At 37.2% G+C, this 22190-nt stretch overlaps 2 protein-coding genes across 6 annotated transcripts; one reads left to right on the forward strand and one right to left on the reverse strand.

Moving 5' to 3' along the window:
• The first annotated feature begins 300 nt into the window (after positions 1–300).
• On the forward strand, positions 301–4017 carry LOC136343999 (protein spaetzle 5-like). Of its 5 annotated transcripts, none has more exons than XM_066291029.1 (5): positions 301–1318; positions 1936–2011; positions 2179–2403; positions 3285–3471; positions 3825–4017. In XM_066291029.1, the coding sequence occupies exons 1-5, from the start codon at positions 1277–1279 to the stop codon at positions 3985–3987; spliced, it is 693 nt and encodes a 230-aa protein (XP_066147126.1). In that variant the 5' UTR covers positions 301–1276; the 3' UTR covers positions 3988–4017. The 5 variants fall into 5 exon arrangements, with proteins under 5 accessions (XP_066147126.1, XP_066147129.1, XP_066147125.1 ...); XM_066291032.1 differs by lacking the exon at positions 3825–4017 and adding an exon at positions 3608–3749 and having other exon boundaries at positions 304–1318; positions 2173–2403; XM_066291028.1 differs by having other exon boundaries at positions 414–1318; positions 2173–2403.
• A 2591-nt stretch (positions 4018–6608) lies between these two features.
• LOC136343879 (autotransporter adhesin BpaC-like) lies at positions 6609–20439 on the reverse strand. Its single transcript, XM_066290862.1, has 8 exons — positions 20259–20439; positions 13611–13762; positions 10470–13535; positions 9145–9367; positions 8834–9086; positions 8620–8739; positions 7431–8334; positions 6609–7273 (listed from the first exon to the last, which is right to left on the reverse strand). Coding segments are annotated over exons 1-8 (4725 nt in total). The 5' UTR covers positions 20265–20439; the 3' UTR covers positions 6609–7272.
• Positions 20440–22190: the final 1751 nt, after the last annotated feature.

The following is a 22190-nucleotide window of genomic DNA, read 5'->3' on the forward strand; positions in this document are numbered from 1 at the left end:
CCAAATTATAGCTACTTTACAATGTACATCCTCCTATTTGCATCTCGATTTGGTCAGACGGCAACAATTATACTTATTAATTAATATTTACAAAATATTGCAGCGATCTGACAAACGGATCCTACATACATTCTGACGATAGGAAATCTTACTCGTCTATCAGCACCGAGGAGTGTAATACTGAGTGATGTTGCGCAGCAAATTTCATATATTTATTTTATATCTGTAGTATTTATGTGAATTTACCTTCATTAGGCCCAATAAATGCACGCGTTGCTCCGAAGGCAGGAGAGCAGGCTCTAAAACTTACACGTGAAAAGGAGTATTTAAGAGGATTTTGCTGTTAAGTTTAAACATACTTCCTGATATCAGTCATGACTTCAACGTATATGTCGAGTTTCATGAACTCCTTCTGGCAAATAGTTGCATGTGTATAGCTACACAAGATGAGTAAATGAAATTATTATTTTATATATAGTTTTTCAAAATTCTGAAAGTTAATGTTCGCTAAGTTTCAGCAGATAAAATCCCACTTTTTCATAAAGAACACGCTATGTATTACGCGATTTTTCAATTCGCCACTAATTGTTGTCAATTTGCCTATAGAACGTACCCATCTCTTACAGGTTGCTAGTAGCATCAAGATTAATAATTAAAATCTCCCTTGAAATAGCACTTTAGCATGATTGTCCTGTTTAGTAATGGATATGGTTGGCACCTGCAACTCACTTCGGCCCAATGCTCTTCATTGTAGCCGCTTCTATCGATTTGCGAGCAATATGTGAGCCCTCCTAGAGCATATTTTCAAAATTTTCCATAATAATTTCCGTTTAGTAACACGTGCTAAAACTCTAATTTTTGGTAATATAAATCTCCCTGTATATTATTCGATTTTGGGAATTTACTATCGTTTACAGTCAATTGCCCTTACGGTCCCTATGTCTATGTTTTTTAGATTTCAGGTAATATTAGAATTAATAACATTGGGAAAAATCATATTACTTAATCCCAGTCCGCTCCTGTAGCTTATTGTTAATAAACTAAAAAACTTAAATAAAAAATCAATTAATATATTCTTCGTGCGTTATGCCCGCCTCAGGCTCTCACCAAACATACACCCAACCTGTTCTAATCAAGCAATTGCAGTCCCAGCAGTTTCAGAACTACCTCAGATCGTGTGGTGCCAGTGGTACTGGATTTTCTTGCCGAAAAGTACCAAATCGTTTTTGGGGTTTAAAACACAGTGGACTGCCTGGCAGTGGTTCATCATTAAAAAATGGAAATTTTTCACAGTGTGTTCTTAGTGTTGAGCTCAATGGTAAGTAGATAATTTCCACGTTACATTCGAATTCGCATTACATCGCGCCAATATGGCCAGTGAAACGAGCAGGCCTGAGGTAAATATTTTTCCCAACGTGAAAATAAAAGTAAATCATGAAATTTCATTAAAAATAGATTCATTTGCGACACTTCTTCGAAGGACAAATGGTACCCACAAACCAGATTGTATTCCAATTATTTTTAAGGAGTCTATAGTTCATTTCAGAAAATACATGCTGCCTGGGTTTTCAATCCTGTTCAGTCAAACATCATTATGTCTAAAAATTGCCACTTTAAATGTATATTTCTTATCCTCGGGAGGTATCCAGTTGATCAGCATATAGCTTGCAAAGGAAAATTATTATTTTCTCGATAAGAGAACGCGAATAATATGTCGCAATATGCAGTCAGCAGCATAGAACAGAATATGTGAAATTAAAACCTCAAGTAAAAATAACTTTAAAAGGTTTTCTAAAAATATTTAATATTCACATCAGAGGTTTCAATTGTGACTCATAAAACTGAAAACAACAAATAATTTGAGGCTTGTCTGGACCTTTTTGTAGATGTATCATAATCGTTGTGAAATTAAATTAATGCATTGTTATGTTTTAGTGCATCTCATATCCAACACCCATCACGGAGAATATGTATTCCTATAGTAATGAGCGGATAGGGCAGGAAACCTATGGTAAAGATTAATTACATATTGGATGCATGACTTGCTTTTACTCTAAACATCTTCAAAATTACGGCAAAAGCTTTCGGTCCATTTCAAATCCGGGAAATTCCCTCCTTCCACTTTTCTTCTGACTTTCCTCTTCACTTAATTCTCATTTAAGTAGTTCCAAGTTTTAGAAGGTAATTACCTATACCACAACCCTTTTAAGGAACGGCAACAGCATGATAATATGAGACACTGGGACGAAGGCGACAATCAAGCATTCATTATCCTTGATTCTCAACCAGAATACCTAGCGCCGAGTGAATCCATGAAGGATTATCCTTTTGGGGCAATCCGACGGTTTTTGGAGGATAATCCTCGCCTGACAGACTACTTTAAAGCGAAAAGGCCTCATATAGGTAAAACATTGTGTTTCAAAGGTCAAATTTAATCCCACTTTAAGAAACAATTACTTTCATGGGATAGTACATCGTTAGGCATTCATGACTTAAGCTTATGTAAAAATTCTTAACTTCAGCAAAAGAGGCCTATGCCATTGGAATGTCACGGGACATATGGGGTAACTTTAAGGGAAGAAGTTTCAGGGCCGCCAACAAATTTGTGTATCTACGATTATTGAAAATCGTAATTTGGGGGAATATTTTAAATTCGCAACTTCAGAAAAAAGCTACCTACGCCACTGGAATTTCACGTCGCGTATAAAACAACTATAAGGGAAGAATGGGAAAATTGTTCAACTCTTTCGGGAAATTGTATTGATGATTCCACATATTTGTATTCAGGAGTATTGAACATAGTTCTGTGCACTTTACAACTATCTGCTTTCGAAAAATGAAATGGGAAATTTTTTTCAGCGTAAAATACCAGTGTAGTTGTGATCTAATTCGCGATTGCTGAAAAATGCCCTATTTTATTCGCATCTACATACTTTGTTTAAAAAACACGTAGATTGGAAAAACCATCTACCTACGCTACTGGAATTTTACGTGGAACATAGTGTAGTTACAAGGAAATTTAAAGAAAACTATTTGGGGGTTTTATGACATCTTACTGGCGCTATCACATTTTCGTATCCGCAATTATCGAAAATAGAATTTAGCTTCGTTTTTTTTCATTGTTTAACCACGTTAGTTGGGATATTATTTGGGAGAATGGAATAGGTTGATATACAAAAAAAGACATCAACTTCGTAAGAATACTTTAAAAGACACGGAAAAGCCATCCGTTGTGTCCTTCTGAAAATGTTGCTAAAAGCATCTTACTTCCTGCTCCGCTCTAGTAATACGTTTTCAAGGGATGAGAAATAGATTACCAGAAGAGGATGAAGAGGGACAAACTATGTGCAAAATCAGAGAATCTAAGGTCATATTTCCTCAATTATTGCAGAATGTTGAGAATTTATGGAGAATTGTTATCAATATTGAAGGTGAATATCAGCAAGGAGTTGAAATTAAAACATGCTACAGGTATGAATTTCGTGTACTTATTCAAATTCCTAAATCGACGAATATTTAATAGAAAGAAAGCGAGGTGAAAATAAGAAAATCCTGATCAATTTATAGTCATTATTGGGTGAAAATTAGCTATTCATAACAATTGTAGGTTTCTATAGTGATTACTTCTACCAATCTGTACTTAATTCTCACCGTTCAACCTTAGCGATATAAGAGACTTTCGAATTGCGAAATAATTCATAGAATTATTGACTTATCAAGAAATCAGGGTGGTTCATTTAAGGAAAAAATATCACATCTTATATTTATTAAGACTAATTTCACTTATAACGCCCCTCATTAACAAAGCGAAGTTTCATTTCTAGGAAAGGAGAAGAATGTGATGGCCTGAAATCCCTACCATTTGGATACACCAGCTTCTGTTCACAGCAGTACATTACCAAAGAACTTATGGTATTCAACTACAGTAAAGCTTTTGATTTATTTAGGTTTCCCTCATGCTGTTTGTGCAAACTTAAAAAACCATAAATTTATATTATACATAAATATATAAATGATGCATATCTTTCCTTCTTCTAACTCCCTAGACTTTTTCCGGTAGTTTTCCGAGTTTTCTCGGTACAGTTGCATAGTAAATTGGATTCCGCTTGCAATGATGTGCCACTTGATGGGGGCTCTCCTACGATATATTAAAGTAAGGATAGCTTGCGCTGAGGGGGTGACTGATAAAATTCGCTCTTAGCTCAAATTAAATTTCCCCCTAGGCACCTAAATTATTTATCATCTTAAATTTTCCTCGTAGTCAAGGTATATTTCGGGTGGCTCGTTTTGAATTGAACACGCTGTATAAATACCTGTAACCAAAAAATAGTGACGATATGATTTCAGCAGACAGCGTATGCTGAAATCCGTAAAAATGCAGGGAATAAGCCATCCAAATTTTAAAATCAAAATCAAGACACACATCGATTATTAAATAAATTATTGTTTATCCGCCATCATGTCAAGAACTCTAAAACATCTAAGTTTTTTCGTATTTTTAGACGATTTAATTAATACATCTTCTGGACAAATCAAGTTTAATGTATGCCACTCACCTCTCTCTGTAAGTTATGGAACAAGACTTGGTTTTTAAATCTTTAAATTCCACTAAAAATCATTTATTTTGAAATAGGAAGGCTAGACGACACTCAATTTGTTCCAACCTCAAGTAGATATTTGTGCAATAGTAACCTATTGCTATATATATCTTTATCTATCTATGACGCGAAATATTCTCTTTTTCATGGAATTTTAGATCACCTAAATTAAGTAAATACGGCTAATCAGTGCAGTATTAGATACAGATTTGAAGGGAAAATAACAGAATAAAGTTTTGCCGAAAAGATACAAAAATCATAATCTTATTTGGATAATTTGTTACGCCATATTTTTTTTCACATAAAGTGATTATTTTATATAAGAATTACTTCAGTGACGTGACTCATGCGGTTTAGATGTTTTGAGAATGAGACCCCCATGAGTGTTATGTGTTTAACTACTATAGCGGCATACTTAACTATATGGGTATAATTTCAAGAATCAATTTTTATATGCCAAAGTTGCAGCCTCGTCTAGAACTCATCTCAACGTTTTTCTACTCTGTCTTACTTGCGGGAACAGATTCACTTACATTTTTCCAGGGCTGCCTCTTTATTAAGTAGAACCTCCCCTTTAACTGGCGCTAAACGAATCTAAGTCACTAGGTTAAACTCCTGAAAGGGCTAATGTTTTTTTTTAATAAAGAGACCTGACCTTTTAAATTTTAAAGGGCGTTTAAAAACGGTTTTCAATTAACGTTTCAGAGAACTAAAAAGATATATATGTAGGATTTGGGATCCAGATCGAGATGCAATCTGAATAGCGCAGATCTGTATTATATAGATTATAAGTTAAAGGGTAGAAAGTATCCGAAGGCCATTCACGGTAATGACACATCCATGGTCGTTGTTGACCATTACCCTGGATTCTGGCCAGATGTGAGCGTAACGGTCCGTCAGGAAGGGCGGCTAAAAAGCCCCTTTTTGAGCTTTATACGGAGTACGCCCATGGTTTACAGCCATGGATGGGTCTACTTAAGAGTTGGAAGAATGAGAAGCTCTCTCTTTTCCCACTTATGATTACAGAGCAAAGAGCGGAGGTACCGTTTGACTCCGATAATTGAACGACTCACAACAATAGCGACCCAAAAAGCGCGATTGAGAATTATCGAAAGTCTCTCGATTTTCTCTGAATTAACGGGGTTTTTTAGTGGGTGAAACCCCACACAAGCTGGTTGCACGAGGACCAGTAGCGTCTTCCGCCAAGGTTTTTTATCCCCGGGGTCGCAGCCCCCCAAAGCTCTCTTTTTTTTCTATTCATTACTGGGGACTTCTGGTTCTTCGGCCCGTCACTCGAGATTTAGAAGTCGCGCCCGCGTTTACTTCTTCTTGTAAACTCTAGTCTACCTAAGTATCCAATATACATATCGCTAAGTTAACGTGATTGTCATTGAAGAACCCCAACATTCCCCTAGACTACAACCAAAAAAACCTACATATATGTAAAACGTCATATCAATGAATCCAGTTTAAAGAGGGCTAAGTGATGAGTATATAAAATATACGTGTCCCTTTACAAGAACTTATACTTGGATTTATGTATCAAAATCTAAGAGTTGAAGGAAAAATCATGATTCTTCAGTTCATTCTCATCAGAAATTTCTACCTTTAATCTTTTTTTTTTAAGTTTAACACCCTGTATCTTGAAAACGAAGCATTCTGGATCTATATATATATATGTATATATATATATAGAAACTTTTCGTCTTAGAATTGTTTGACCACGTACTTAAATAATACCCTGCATACTTGGCATGTTTATTCAGCAGCTGATTATGATGAGGAGGCAGCTGTACTTCGAAGTGAAAGAAAAATATCACAATGGGAAAGGTCTAATAACACCAATTTGATTCCAGGCAAAAGAACTAATTATCTAATTATATACCTACATATTTCGCCTGTGCCATTGCATGGTACCTAGGAAATATAAATTTGCCTTCCCACTAACTCGGTAGATAAAGTTATTCTACCAGCCCTTAAATGTTTTTTTGATCTTTGTCGGCAACAAAAATTTATTGGAACTTAAGCGATTTATTTGGTAATTAGGTTGTGGAAGGCATAAGAAAGCGATGCGAAACATCCACCAAATCACTAAATCTGTAGATAGACAGAGAAAAAACTCTAAAAAAAAAAGTAGACAAATTCGTTAACTATACATATATTCAGAGAAGTCATGTGCAGGAAGGGCTAAAGGTGTCCTGAATAAACCTTGAGTCGTTCATTGAACTTTCAAAATGTTTTAATCATGAAAGCTCATCAGTAAAATGATTTTATCGAGAATTTAGGGACACTTTACATCCTCACTGCACTTGATAATAAATAAGTTTTAAGTCTTTCAAGTGATTAACTAGCATTAGAAAACTGACCTATGTTAACATCACCCACATTCATAAAAATATATATCTAAAAACATCAATAAAAAAAAATCCACTTCTTTGACTTGATAAATTTCTAGCTAGTCATGATACAATTTATTGCTACAATGGCTAATAAATATTGATTTATGGAAACTAAACTGAATAGATGAAGCCTAATTATAATGACTAAAACTCGCACCTTTATCGTACTAATTAAAAAAATATATATATACAAAAATAGTCTATATTGAGCTTCAACTTAGTCAAATGAAGTTCCCTCGTAGGACTGAAGGTGTGACTGTTCGTGAAGATGAGGACCTGAAGATGAATCCATTTAATCAAACTTCTTCAAAAACAACGTATTATCTAAAATGAACACCCACAAAAAATCCATGTATGAAGCCCTCATAATAAGCATGTTAGTAAAGGTAAAAGTCTATGTTAGTCACGTCTAAGTCCCATCCAAATTACTCACTAAGTCAGTCTGTGAACCCCATGGGGAGTTATTTCATAAGAAACCGATTTGACTACATTAAAATCCGGCCTCATTATCTGCTTATGCTCGTTTTGCAGCCTCAGCATCCTCAGTTTCTGAGCCAAGTAAGCCTTAGAGCTCATAGTCTTGTAAGTAGGTGAGGGTGAGGGAGATTTGTAGTAGGGAAAGTTCTCAATAAACTTTGTATATTTCTCTTTACTTGTTAGCTCCTTGGAGACTTCTTGTAACGAAGAAAAGGAGCTTGAAGTGTCTTCAGGGAGAAAGTTGTTTAGATGACTTCTTTCTGTGGTAAATGAGTCAGTAGTCTTTTTAAATCTTGAATATTGCGGAGGAGGCAAGCCAGGAGAAGGTTCCAAGAAGTTTCCTTGATAATCAGTACTTAAGGGAGGTCCAAGGGTATATCCTTGAGGGGTATTCAAGGCCTGCAAACTCTCAGGGGCATCGTTAGGAACATGCACTTCAGAAGTTGCTAAAGTGGACGACTCCCCCACACCATCCAATATCTCCCCTTGAGTGAGCTTTACTTTCTGTTCATTGACATCAGAAGCAGCTAACCCAATGTGGTCCTCAAAGGGCACTCCATAACTTGGCGAAGGAGGAGCTGGAGGTTTAAGATCATCAAAGTGATGGTGTGGTTCTTCGTAGTGTACTAAGTCTTGGGCTTTGTAAAGGTTTATGTCTGCGTCGATAAAAGGGGTGGGCTCTGAAGGGTTCAAGGAGGTTGAGGCTGTGAAAAATTTGCCTACAACTGTAGAGAAGGTGGGTCCCGCAGGGCCTATAGGCTTAAAGGATGGGATGAGGTGGGAATGAGCGGTGCGGTATTTGTCGTGGGTCGGTATTCTTCGTAAGATCAGTATTCCCGCTGGGGTTCCGTGGGGTTTCACTTGAAATAATTAAATATGAAAAATTAATTTCTTTGTAAATATTTAGTTTAAAAAGTTACTTTTTAAAAAAATCCCGGATAAGGTTAAATAAATAATTCACCACTCGACATCAACAAAGCATGGGAAGTGGTGTCACCTATTTATTATCTTTCAGAATGTACTGAAAAGTGTCGAAAACTTGCTTGTTTATTTAAAAATCCAAACTTGATTATTTTTCCTCTGACTGTTACCTAGTCACGGATATATTCAGAATCATCCCAGAGAAATTATAAAATTTTACCTACCAATATGGTCCACGTGGCCGCTATCATAATGACTTTCATAACCATGCCCTGAAGATGAAGGAGCATCATATGCCACAGGAGGCCCGCTAGGGGTTATATAACTTGGATGAGTCTCGTAACCTGAAATAAAAATAAATTGTTAAAATATGAGCAAATAATAATAAACTTTCACTAAATTTCTCTGTAATCACTAAATGATTAATGCAGTCCTTACCCGAATGGGTGTGATGCTCAGCGTCAGGATGCACTAAAATCGCACTTCCAATTATATTTTTGCCCAGTTGGGTGACTTTGTCTCCGCCTGAAGCAAGTAATTTTCCACCCCCTGCAGCTATATAACCACTACCCTTAATGAGTTGCCCTTTGATGGCTAAAACTCCACCTTTGATTGCTTTGACCGCTTGAAGAAGGGTGTTGAATACGGATTTCTTCAAGTCCCACGCATTTATACTTTTATGATCGCTCACCTGAAATATTTATACTCGCAAAATCTAACCGGGAAATATATAAGTTGTGAATAGGTACCTCATGAGGAGGTGATTCATACGAGTGAGAGTGGTAGGTCTTGGAATCCCCTCCGAAACTGCCTTTGCTGAAGCCTGCAGAAGCTCCTGCCAAAGCTCCCGCAGATCCTTTGGCAACTTGAGTTATTTTCTGTTTCAAGCCGGATATCACTGCAGTTTTCAACTGACTGAGGACGTCAGCAGAGCCCGAGCCTGTCGGCCATGCTGTTTCTGAGCGTTTTGGCCTGCAAACACATGAAATTTAGAGTGTCACTGTTTTTGCTCTTTAGTTGATTGTATGTTATAGCAAAAGAAGCATTTGGAGATTGAAGCCAGTAGGTATTAGTTTATGATGTCTCGTTTATGCGGAGGCAGTTTGTTATAGTAAAATAGTGTTGATAACATGCCTCTCATATGTCCAAATAATTTATGTAGACATGCGGTGCGGTTTGTACTTAGTTCTGAAGAGATTTCGCTTGCGTTGGTCAAGAAAGTTATTGCTAACCTAGAGATTTTATTCTGTAATAGGTGTAATGGTTGTAATAAAGTCTGTAATAATTAGGTTCTTGGATTAAATTTTACTTTGACTACGGCAAATTGTTAGTCTCGAATATGTTAGGCAAGTTCTCGATTTAATCTGGACGGATCACTACGTGCCACATTACTTCAAAAGCCGTAAAATACCGGCCAAATTGAGCAATTTCAGTAAATTTTAGCACAAAATTAAATAAATAAAGTCATGTTCGAAAAATTAAAAGTCTTAGCAGGAAAAGTTCGAAAATGGCAATTTTCTAAAAATCAAGGGTTTTGAAGACTCAAGATTCGTGCGAAAATTCCCTTCCGTTCCCTTGATTCCATTTGGGCTAAAACTTAACTCGAAAAGTGTTGTATGCTATATAAAACATCAACTCAGATTGGTCATAAGCATTTCACCAAACATCCGAACCGATTATTAGAATTAAAAATTGTGTAGTGATCTTCCATGCAATATGTATAAAATAGCCCACTCTTGAGCTCAAATTACACTTCATTTAAAGATACTTGTTGAGTAAAAAATCCCTCTAAGTCTGAAAAATAAATGGTCACATGACATTGCTCATTAACTACACTAAAACATTCAAACAACTCATGAGACCAATTATCTTTCCACTCGATTCAATCTCGATAAACTCGATAGCAAAAAACGCATTTCATCAAAGGGGCGACATTAGTCATTAAGTCTGCAATGTCAAGTGAGTCCATTTACATTTTCAGTCACAGTTCCAGTCCATGAAACCAATAGTTAGAATCCAACTTGCCATGAAGCTTAGTAAGGCATGATGCAGCGAAAGAACATTAAATTCATACAAATCTGCGACTACATCTACTTTTTCATTATCGGCACCCTTCGAGGACCAATGTTGAAATGCGCTACGTCTGTTCCTCACTGAAGAAGCATCTGCTGAAGATTCGGCTAAATTGGAAATCTGGTTCTCGATTCCTTCGACCAGCCCTGCTTTCAGTTGCTGAACTGCTTGTGAAGCTGATGATACCGCCCCAATGGCATTCCTACTAGCATTAGCAGCCGCACCAGCTGCATTTGAAATTGCAGCAGATTTCAATTGAATTATATTTTTTGCACCATTTTTTGAGGCATCTGCAATCGAGTTTGCGGAGCTTCGACTCAGATTGGTGAGTTGAGAAAAGGCTGAAGATTTCAATTGATAGATTGATCCAGAAGCTCCTGTAGCCAATGAAGAAGCGCTTCTGTAAGCTAAAGATGCTGAGGTTTTAGAAGCTTGCCCCACTGTATTTGAGACTTGGGACAGTACTGCAGTTTTCAATTGATTAATCCCTCCTGTAGCGCCTGATGATGCTCCTGTAGCTAATGATACAGATCCTCTAGAAGCTTGCCCAGCCGCATTAGAAATGTGAGACAATACTGCAGTTTTCAATTGATTAATCCCTCCTGTAGCGCCTGATGATGCTCCTGTAGCTAATGATACAGATCCTCTAGAAGCTTGCCCAGCCGCATTAGAAATGTGAGACAATACTGCAGTTTTCAATTGATTAATCCCTCCTGTAGCGCCTGATGATGCTCCTGTAGCTAATGATACAGATCCTCTAGAAGCTTGCCCAGCCGCATTAGAAATGTGAGATAATACTGTAGTTTTCAATTGATTAATTCCTCCTGTAGCGCCTGATGATGCTCCTGTAGCTAATGATACAGATCCCCTAGATGCCTGCCCAGCTATATTAGAAATCTGGGATAATGCTGCAGTTTTCAATTGATTAATGCCTCCTGCAAAGCTTGAAGATGCTCCTGTAGCTAATGATACAGATCCTCTAGAAGCATGCCCAGCCGCATTAGAAATGTGAGACAATACTGCAGTTTTCAATTGATTAATCCCTCCTGTAGCGCCTGATGATGCTCCTGTAGCTAATGATACAGATCCTCTAGAAGCTTGCCCAGCCGCATTAGAAATGTGAGATAATACTGTAGTTTTCAATTGATTAATTCCTCCTGTAGCGCCTGATGATGCTCCTGTAGCTAATGATACAGATCCTCTAGATGCCTGTCCAGCCGCATTAGAAATTTGAGACAATACTGCAGTTTTCAATTGATTAATTCCTCCTGTAACGCCTGATGATGCTCCTGTAGCTAATGATACAGATCCTCTAGAAGCTTGCCCAGCCACATTAGAAATTTGAGACAATATTGCAGTTTTCAATTGATGAATTCCCCCTGTAGCGCCTGATGATGCTCTTGTTGCTAATGATATAGACCCTCGAGAAGCTTGCCCCGCAGCATTAGAAACTTGAGATAATATTGCAGTTTTCAGTTTATTAATTCCTTCTGAGGCTCCTGATGATGCTCCTGTAGCTAATGATACAGATCCCCTAGATGCCTGCCCAGCTATATTAGAAATTTGGGATAATGCTGCAGTTTTCAATTGATTAATGCCTCCTGCAATGCTTGAAGATGCTCCTGTAGCTAATGATACAGATCCTCTAGATGCCTGTCCAGCCGCATTAGAAATTTGAGACAATACTGCAGTTTTCAATTGATTAATTCCTCCTACAGCACCTGATGATGCTCCTGTAGCTAACGATACAGATCCTCTCGAAGCCTGTCCAATACCATTACTTATTAGCCTAAATAAAGTGCTCTTCAATTGATGAACACCCTGAGAAGATCCTGAAACAATCCCATTTGAGGCTTGTTGAAATGATGAAGCTGACCCTTGAGCTCCCCTCGATATTTCACTTAGAAGTTGCGATTTTATTTGATTTGCAGCTCCACTTGCTCCATTTGAAGCTCCTGAAGCCAGAGGCACTGACCTCTTTACTGCTTGACCAATGTTATTTGTAATAATCGAAACCAGTTGACTCTGAACCGGTCCTGGACCGTGCAAAATCGAGGATGAGGCTTTTCCTGCATTTGAAGTTGTATTAGTAGCCAGTTGACTTATTTGATTCCTCAGCCCAGTCCAAATGGCTGATTTCAGCTGTTTATGGGCACTCGATAAGTCTTGAATAGCGCTTCCTGCACTTCTAGCCACTTGCCCACTAGTCCCCGCAGAGGCACTTATAATATTCCCCAATTTCTTCTGAGTTTCCTTTAATACTGCAGATTTGACTTGGTTGACTAAATTTAAAGACTCGTTGATAACCCCCCTAGTTATTTGCCCTAAACCTGCAGATGCAGACCCCACGGCAGCGGTGATTGCCCCTGTAACACCACTCGCGGCCTGCCTTAATTTCTGTTTAGTGCCCGCAACAATGGCAGTCTTCAAGTGATTAGCCACATCAGCCCCTCCAACCATAATATCTTTAGAAACTTGATTCACTTTTGTTTGAAGTCCTGAAGAAGCCTGTCCGGCAATATTTGCTGTCCCTTGAGCTATCTGCCCTATTTGGTTGGTAAGTAATTGTTTTAGTTGATTGACTAGACTTGAGGAAGACCCAATAACCCCAGTTAGACCCTTAGCAATGTTATCAGCTCCTGTTGAAGCAGCTGTGGCGACTCTTCCAGAGGATTGAGCTATCTGCTTCAAATTGCTGGTCAGCGCATTGAACGCCGCAGACTTTAACTGAGTTATTCCTTTAGCTGAGCCAGATATTGCGTTGGTTCCTGCGTTCCCTAAGTTAGTTGAAGCAACTCCCACAGCTCCGACAGACGCCCGGACGATCTGTCCCAATTTCGTTTGACTATCCCTCAACAATGCTGCCTTAAGTTGGTAAATGCCTCCTGCAGATCCTGCTATTGATGACAGCCCCCCTGTTGATGCCGATAACGCGTTTTTCACTAACGAGCCTGCAGCCCCTCTTGCGATTTCGATTATTTTTCTTTTAGTACCAGACACTATGGAGGTTTTTATACGAATTACTGCTCCTGCGGAGCCTAGTATTGGTTCTATGGTTCGTTTTGGCCTGGAAATTTTTGAATTTGAAAAATTCACCATGTGGACTTCAAACAAATTAAAATATGCAGTAAACGATTCTCACCTGTGGAAATATTTGTCCCAGTACTCGATTTCTTTCACGTCTCCTTCGGCTAGCGCCTCAGGACTGAGGGGGTAGAATGGGGCTCCCACTGGAGAGGCTTGAGCTCTATGAGTAGAGATTATGGCACATGTGCAGACCAGTACAATAGGAATCTGAAACAGTGATTAGCAAGCGTCAGGCGTAGTGATGCATTTAGGGACACCCAAGTGAGCCTCGGTGCGAAGTAAAAAGAATAAAAGTAAAAAGGACATTGCTTTACGTCATGGGCGTATCCCAATCTCTTAAAACCCTTTTAAGAGCTTTAAAATTTATTCACCTGCTCATTCTTTTTTCAATCCTGTTGCTCATTTCGATGAACAAATTTGAGATTTTTATTGACAGGTCCATATTGAAATTTCTTTAATAGAACACTCTGGATATTCAAGAGAGTTTATAGACCTCTAGAAAACAATATTTTCTTAATTGTTATTCCTATTCCTACTTATCTCCTACGATTTTTCACATATTTAAGCCTTTAGGAAAGCACTTTAGACTTCGTCAGTTCCTAATTTCAGCGTTTCTTGACCAGTCCATCTTGAAGTTTCTTAGATGAGGTCTGCTACACAGGATGTTTACACTTGTTTACTTTCACTGTATTTAAATGAAACATGTTCGTATTGTAGAAAGCTACGCCACTGGGCAAACATTTCCCAAAAACCATTGGCGTGTCACAAGGTTGCCTGGTTCTTACTTGAAATGTTGTATCTGGCTTTATTACCAGGTTAAAATATTTTTTACACCCTGTTTTGACTTAAGTGAAATGTATTTTTTTTTCTCAAATTACACAGGCCTCATACCTGAGCTTTTCCTTTGCACCAACCGGGATCGGCGAAAAGTTCGGTTACCTGCAATGCTTTCCCCGTCTTTAACGGAAAGGTGTAATCATTTACTTAACAGTAAAAGAAATAATGATGTATTGAGGAATCATTGCAATTTGTATTCAACATACGTAAAACTAATGTCGCATAATTGGAAATTAGGCCTATTAAAATGTACATTATTGTACGAGATGTAGCATTTGTCGGGTGTACGGCATCAGCAACTTTCTCCGTTATAAACGACTATCGACCGTGAACTTAGTAATGAATAATGACTGTGGTTCCAACAAAGTCAATGGAAAGAGGGCTGGAAATATTACTTTCGATTAGTAAAAATGTCATCAGACCCACATCGCTTATAATGTCGATTTTAACTTGGCTTTTCCTACTGCTTAGGGTCATTGCAGTGTCCGCAGGCAGAGAACTGATAGAGTTATATGGTAATTTGCGAAGATTTGGATTTGATAGAGAATATATCCTCATCAAAATATCGAAAACAATATCAACGTATTCCGGAGCCGCGCTCTCAGACATGCCCATTTTGAATGCTTTCATATAATGTTGAAATAATAATCATATGAAAAGAATTTGCTTAAGTCAAATGAGGAAGAAATTAGGAATTAACTAATCAAATTACCATGTTTATTTACGTATGCTAATTGGTGATTATTGCCAAGTCAATTTCAAGTGAAATCTAGATTAATTATACTGCCATCCTGCATAATTTCAAAAAATTCTTACACAATAATGTTAATATTTTGAAAAAATTGCGTATAATTCCTCGTTAATGTACTGTAAGTTGATGTACGTAGAAACTTTGTTCTGCTTGGTCACAATGAGCTTTAAAGGAATTTACCATATCAATTAGTTATGTAAACATGGTCAACATCTTCCGTTACATTACTCTAGTACATGTTGACTAAATAGTAGCACGCTTTCAGCTAAAAGTGCAAAATTAGGTAACTTGGTTACTTATGTCACTGGTCGTATGATAAATTGCAATTAATTTTGATACGAGGCTATTTTACCTTGTAAGCCCTGTAATTTTATTACTTCCTCGGCCCTATGCGATAAGCATAACTTGAATCAAAACTTACCAAAAAGTGATTTATTCGAATTAAGTCGACGAGGGAATCATGCAAATTGATACCGCAATCCTCGTGAAAGCGGCCAAGTTGTGAAATACATCTCCAAAATTGAACTGGTACCAAGTGAAAGATGAAAACAACACCTTTTACCATATTTATGGGACGATAAATGGGTCCATTGGGCTTTAGTCCACGTGTAATAAATTACATAACAGTTCGTAAATTTATTGGAGATGGAAACAATAATGATGATCAAGCGATTGCTTCCTTCACGGGGATAGATAAAGGCTTGAGTTAATTAACGTTTCATTAGAAGACAGAAAGTTCATTATAGAAAGTACAACAATTAGCATTATAAAATTTGTATCTGCATCAAAAGTAGTATCACTTGGTTAAGTAGTGATTCATTGGAAAAATTTTACAATAAACAAAGATCGGACTGATACCTAAAATGGGGATTCCTAGATGTGTATGTTTTTGGTTTGTGGGTGTGGCGGCTGGTGGTCTATGTAACAGCTATATACTCTTAGAGCTTGATTATGGAAATTACCATACGTCTTATAAAGCTCTATATGACCGTGAGGTCAGAGGGTTCAGATGGAATGTAGAGCGGTTTCCGTTTCGAGAGGTAAAACGAAGGTTAAAAGTTAAATTCTGCAAGAAATGTTTAAAAGAAATTTTTATTAAATTAAATGCTACCTAACTAACAAAAACCGAGCTACTGGAGAGGAAAAATGACTGTGACATCACGATTGCGATTACGAATCCAAAAATCAAAATTTGTGCCAGTTATTTTGTCGTTGCACCTAGACCGGAGAATGACGTAAAAAAAACACATCCAAACCAAGAGGGCTCAACTCAATGATATTGTTAGGAGTCTGGCCTGGATTCTGGGTTACCGATCACAACTAGGGCTAAACAACAAAGTCCTAGTTTATAAAAGCATTATCAAGCCAGTTCGGACTTATGGTATCCAACTCTGGGGTATTGCTAGCAACTCCAACATCGAGATCCTGCAGCGATTACAGGCAAAGACTCTGCGCATGCTGGCGGGTGCTCCCTGGCACGTGAGCAACGTTACTCTGCATAACGACCTCAAAATAGTAACCATAAGAGAGGAAATCCAGATATGTGCCAGAAGATACATGATCCGACTAAACAATCACCCCAATCAGCTCGCGATGAGTCTCCTGGATTCCTCTAGATATTACAGTCGATTGAACAGATATAACCCCCTGGAGCTTGGCGACAGATTCGACCACTAATAAGGAGGGGACTGAGATGTCAGTCACCCTTCAACCCTTCCTTTTCTTTTCATTTTTAGTTTCTAGTTTCACTTTTCCTTTTCTGTAAGAACAGTTGCTTATTGTCCATGTAATCTAAATTGGGACAGATTGTAACTTTAAAACATAAACAAAAAAAAATTGTCTTAATATGAGACAGCTGTAAGGATCAAGCTACGCCAATGGAAAAACACCTTACTGCTTTTAATAGAAGATGATTTGCTAGGCAGAATGTCTTCAGCCAGTTGCATTGAACTGTCTCATATGTAAGAATAAAATAACGAGGTTCCCAATATTCGATACTTTAATTATATACTTCCACTGAATCTGGTGTCTATCCACGAATCCCTCTTGACCCCAGACCAGAAAAAACAGCAATTTACTAAAAAGCAAATAAAATACTAAAAGTTTGTTCCAACAAACGTTTTGAGAGTCCTTCTGGGTGACTCGCTTTACAAATTGCAACTTGAAATGAGCAATATCAAGAAGAGTGCCCCAACAAAAATATCTTGACGAATTTAACTTTGAACTAACTACTCCCTCAAAAATTAAAATTTTAAAAAGTACTGAGAATCAATAGAAATTGTAAAAAAGTCAGAGCTGCAGCTAGTGGCTCTTCCATAGACACAGGAACCGACACAATTAAGAAGCGATAACATTCCATATTTTTTTAGTAATATTTAAAGGTCATAAAGGGTAGGATACGCCAATGAATTTTGAATGATTAAGTAATCAAAGGATGAATGTTAACATAAATTTCAATCTGCGAAAAATTCATTGGCAGTTAAAGTTGAATTTTATAAACAAGAAAGTTCTTAAGATGCGATAAATTTCAGTTAGTTTTCTGTTTAGATAGGTAATGGTCCTAAAATACCAGTACGCCAATGAATTTTTAATTATTAACTCATCTACGAAAATGTGTATAAACTACATAATGTAAGTTGAGAGGGAATCACAGGCGCAGACAGGAGGATTTTTGGGGAGCGACGCCAAAGCCCTTAAGAACATCGTTGAACATCTTCAAAACACTTGTCAAGTTTTCATTTCAAATCATATGAAGGAAATGAAATACACCAACTAGTTTTGAATAGCTCAGAAATATTAATATGAGTTACAGAAAAATCAGAAATTAGGCCGAAAGGATTCTGTAAACAGTACAATCAACGCTCTTAGGATGCGAAATAACTTTTTTTAAAAGTGCAGGATTTAAAACCCATGATCCACCTATGAATTTTGGGTGGTTAAAAAACTATATGTCGAAAAATAAAGGGTGTGATTCTTTGGCTCGTTATAGGAAAAAAAGTTCCTATTAACGTGGGTCCGCAAACGCACCGTTTTCCAGATACAGGATTTCAAAAAACAAAATTTATTTTTCAGTTTTTTTGACAATATCTCAGGAATCGTTTGAGATACAGAATTCTGATTTTATACACCTCTTATTATTAATATTAGTTACGATTTTATAGCTTCTTCAATTCTTTTCCATATGCCAGAGACGGAGATTTTAGGTTTGCGTGAGATTTTTTTGCCCCTAATTTTTAGGCCACTGGGAAAGTTAGCACTTTAGAATCAATAATTGTTTGTCCTCCTATGGTAACGCAGGCCTCTAACCTACACCTCAGCGTTCGAAAATGCCCGGAGTGTTGCGGATCGTATTGCAGGATACAATAATGCAATTCCTCAGTTCTTCAACAGTATTAACTGATGTAGCGTAAACTATACTTTTTAAGATCTGGAGACCAAGGAGACCACGCCTCTGGTCCAATTGTTGTGATTCTAAAATGTTAATTTTCCCAGTAACCCAAAAATTAGGGGCAAAAAAATCTCACGCCATCCTAAAGTCTCCGCCTCTGGCATATGGAAAAAAATTGAAGTAACGCTCAAAATGAAACTAATATTAATGATAGTAGGTGTACAAATCTGAATTTGGAGTCTCAAAATATTTCTGAAATATTGTCAAAAATTTGAAAAAAAAACTGTTTTTGACACCCTGTATCTCGAAAACGCTGCGTTTTCGGTTTTATGTTTATTGGAATTTTTTCACTTGTACCGAACCAAATAATCCCACCCTTCATTTTCTGACACATGTTTGATACACCCTGTACAGAGAACAAAAACCAAATTTATAAAGAGCAAAAAAAATGTAATTTTTTCCTTCCTACATATGTCATGACTAGAAAACCAAATATGCGTCTAAGAATTAATTATATTTTTACTTCTGTATAGACTGCAACAAAGTCCTGGAAAAAATCAGGGGTGTGCGTAAGAATATTCCAATAATCCAGAACAAAAAAAAACTTTTTCTTTATAAATATGTACTCATAGATACGAAGCTGAATTTTAAGTGGTTGAATGATTAAAGTCTTCTATAAAAACACCAGAACTGATTTAGAATGATCATTAAAGTTTAATGAAGGATTAAAATATCTTTCTGCATGATGCGTAATTTCATGTGGAAAAAGAAATGAAATTTGTTGTCCAATATGCGCAAAATATGAAATCATTGCAGACATAAATTTTTAGGGAATTTTTTCAAGCGAAATTATTTTTCATTTTTCTGTCCAAAGACAATTTCTGAAAATACAACATCGACAAAGAATAAGTTGCCTACAGACGACTGACCACAGCTCTCCAGTCCACGATCAATACAATGAAATCAAATTATTCAAATTGTATCACTGATCTGGCAGGACATTTTGACGAAAGAACAAAGTTTTAAGGGTTGTTTTGTGCCCTCGAGTAACATGATTTTTTATGGAGGTCGCGGGGGTTAAATAGAAATTTGCCCTGTTTCAAGAAAATGTTCCTCATACGATCTTGTATCTCTGGCCTTTTAATCACTATTACTGTGTAAAACGTCGATGAAATTTGCTACTACAAGTTTACAAGAAAAATAAACTATACGTCTCATGCTGCTTCTGCGATGGTACGACCTTCGGTTTTGCGTTTTCGCAGATGGTACTTCCGAACCAACACCGAGATGACTTTTACCGATATTCGGTGAAAGTAAATACGGATATTCGTTGCGTCATAATTAAGATTGCACAACTGGAATGGCTCCAAATTGTCGGAAAATGGGCCCTTGGGCCCACGCGATATACCGAATTTCACAGAATGAGCTAATGGAAGTAAACAAAGGTGATTTAGAGGCGATTTTTCACGTTTACTGGAAAATAAGTCAAGTGCTCCCACATAGGAAAATATTTCGAGTACTTTATGGCTTTTTGATATCCCGATATTGAGTGGGCAATTGCTAGAAGTGCTTAAAACTCCTCTTAAAAAATATTTGATTATGTTTATTGGATTGGGACGCCAATTTAGGTACTTCACGAAATATTTCTTACAAACAATCAAAAATTTGGAGTTTTGATTACACATTAAAAATTTACAAAATTGAAAATCTTACAAGAAAGGTCTTACCTTCATCTTTTTATATCACATTCAGGCACACACTTTAATTCGCAATATTACTTTCTTCTTTCTTCGGAAGAAACTTAAACGTTCACCTTCGTCGGTACGACCGCATCGACGAAGTTCTGCACTTCTTCACTCTCACTGAAGAACCGGTGCGCGGTCTCGATCGACCTACTTTTATATTTATATGCATTAGATTAACTTTATCATACACATATACATGGCACCCCACCGTTCTCAAGGGGTACCACAACCGAAAATTTCACTTTTTCGTTAAAATGCCGGAAACGCTGTTTATGCATTGGACTTTAGAAACTTCGATATGAAAGGAATTGTTGTCAAGAAGTTGAAAGATTCAGTTCCTAGTTTAGGTCTGCCTTTAGGCACAATGATGGTACCGTAGAATCTTCTTTTTCTTCAGAATTTTAGGATGTCTGACCGTAAGTCGGAATGAGAAGTACGAAAGAAGCAATAAACAAATAAGGTTCAAGCCAGTTTGTGCCCTTCTCTGTTAAGAGGAGAATGGACGAGTTGGCTTCTCGTCGTGGTTCCTACATTAAACCGAAATTGACCCGTGTGCAAGTAATTTGGACTCGATTTTTGACCCTTGGCGCAATATCCCAAATCGAATAATCGTAGAATTTATGTTTTCAAATAATTAATGTATAATAAACAGCGGCGTGGCATTCACTGAAATCTGCATACATTAAATTCGACATAAATTTATTTCAATTTGGAACCATGTGGCGCTACTGATTTTATGTAATTGCTGACATGCAAAGTGTTATGTTAAACTTACGGGCATTTTCAAGGTTCTATTTCAAAGTTCCTTCAGTTTTTGGGTTATTAAGTTGGAATTTTCTACACAAATTGCTCTTTGCAGTTTTATACGATTACAATCTGTAAACTGTTATGAAAATGTTCAGGGTGTCTTAAATACGTTGATTTCACGGTCCTGCTCAATTCGTTTTTTAAAAGTATTAAACAAACCATTATAAATATCTATTAATGTACATAGAATAGAGTGTTCTATAAATATAATCCTACAGGGGGATTCATTGGGAATGGCACATGGCGATAGGGGCACCAAGGTATGCACATTGGACCCAACACACCTTAAACCAATGTTGCTTGTTTCGCAATTACAGGGCGTTAAAGGTTGAAATTTTATTTAAAAATTCCTTATTAAATTTCTGCCTGCGTCTTCTTAGCATCAACACCGAAGTTAGTATACTCAGATTTGGTGATATTCCAAGTATATTTGAGCACGAAAGCTGTTACGAGCAGTTTTTAAAAAAATATGACTTATTTTTTGAACCGACCTACGCCAGTGGAGTTCGAGTACGTCAAGGAGCTTTTTATCTTCGAATTGCCCATTTAAGTGATGAACGAACAGAGGTGTACCCAAAAAAACTGAATCTAGAGCAGTGAGGCGTGCAGGAGAAGAAGTAACTTCAATTAGCTTGGGACGATCTGAAACTTTAATGAAATTGGCCGTCTAATAGATAGAAGAGAATCTTTGCAATTTAAACACGTAAAAGGCTTTTCTGTTGAGTATTACTAGGGCCACGCGTAGGATTAATTTGAAGACCCCATTAAGTCGAAGCCCAAAACCTTCTGCATTGTGGCATAACTTAAACTGCACCCTAAAACCTTGTTAGTCGCCACTTCCGGTTAAATGACGCAGTCTACATGAAGTTATAATCCCCGTATTACTCAAGTTCGAAAAGTTCAAAGATCATCATCAAAACGTGTTTCGTCATGTAGTTCCCGTTTGATGAAATTTAGGTCATCTTCCACCAAGCAATGTTTATTTTTCGCCTCGCTGAGTGCACGGTCAATCAGACTAATAATATTTCCGAAATTCTCGTAAAGCAGACCAGAACGAGGTCCTGTTCCCAGTAAAACACCAGGGAAATGATTCATTTAACCACCTAA

Source organism: Euwallacea fornicatus, chromosome 16 (genome assembly GCF_040115645.1).
Source record: "Euwallacea fornicatus isolate EFF26 chromosome 16, ASM4011564v1, whole genome shotgun sequence".
Taxonomy (NCBI): domain Eukaryota; kingdom Metazoa; phylum Arthropoda; class Insecta; order Coleoptera; family Curculionidae; genus Euwallacea; species Euwallacea fornicatus.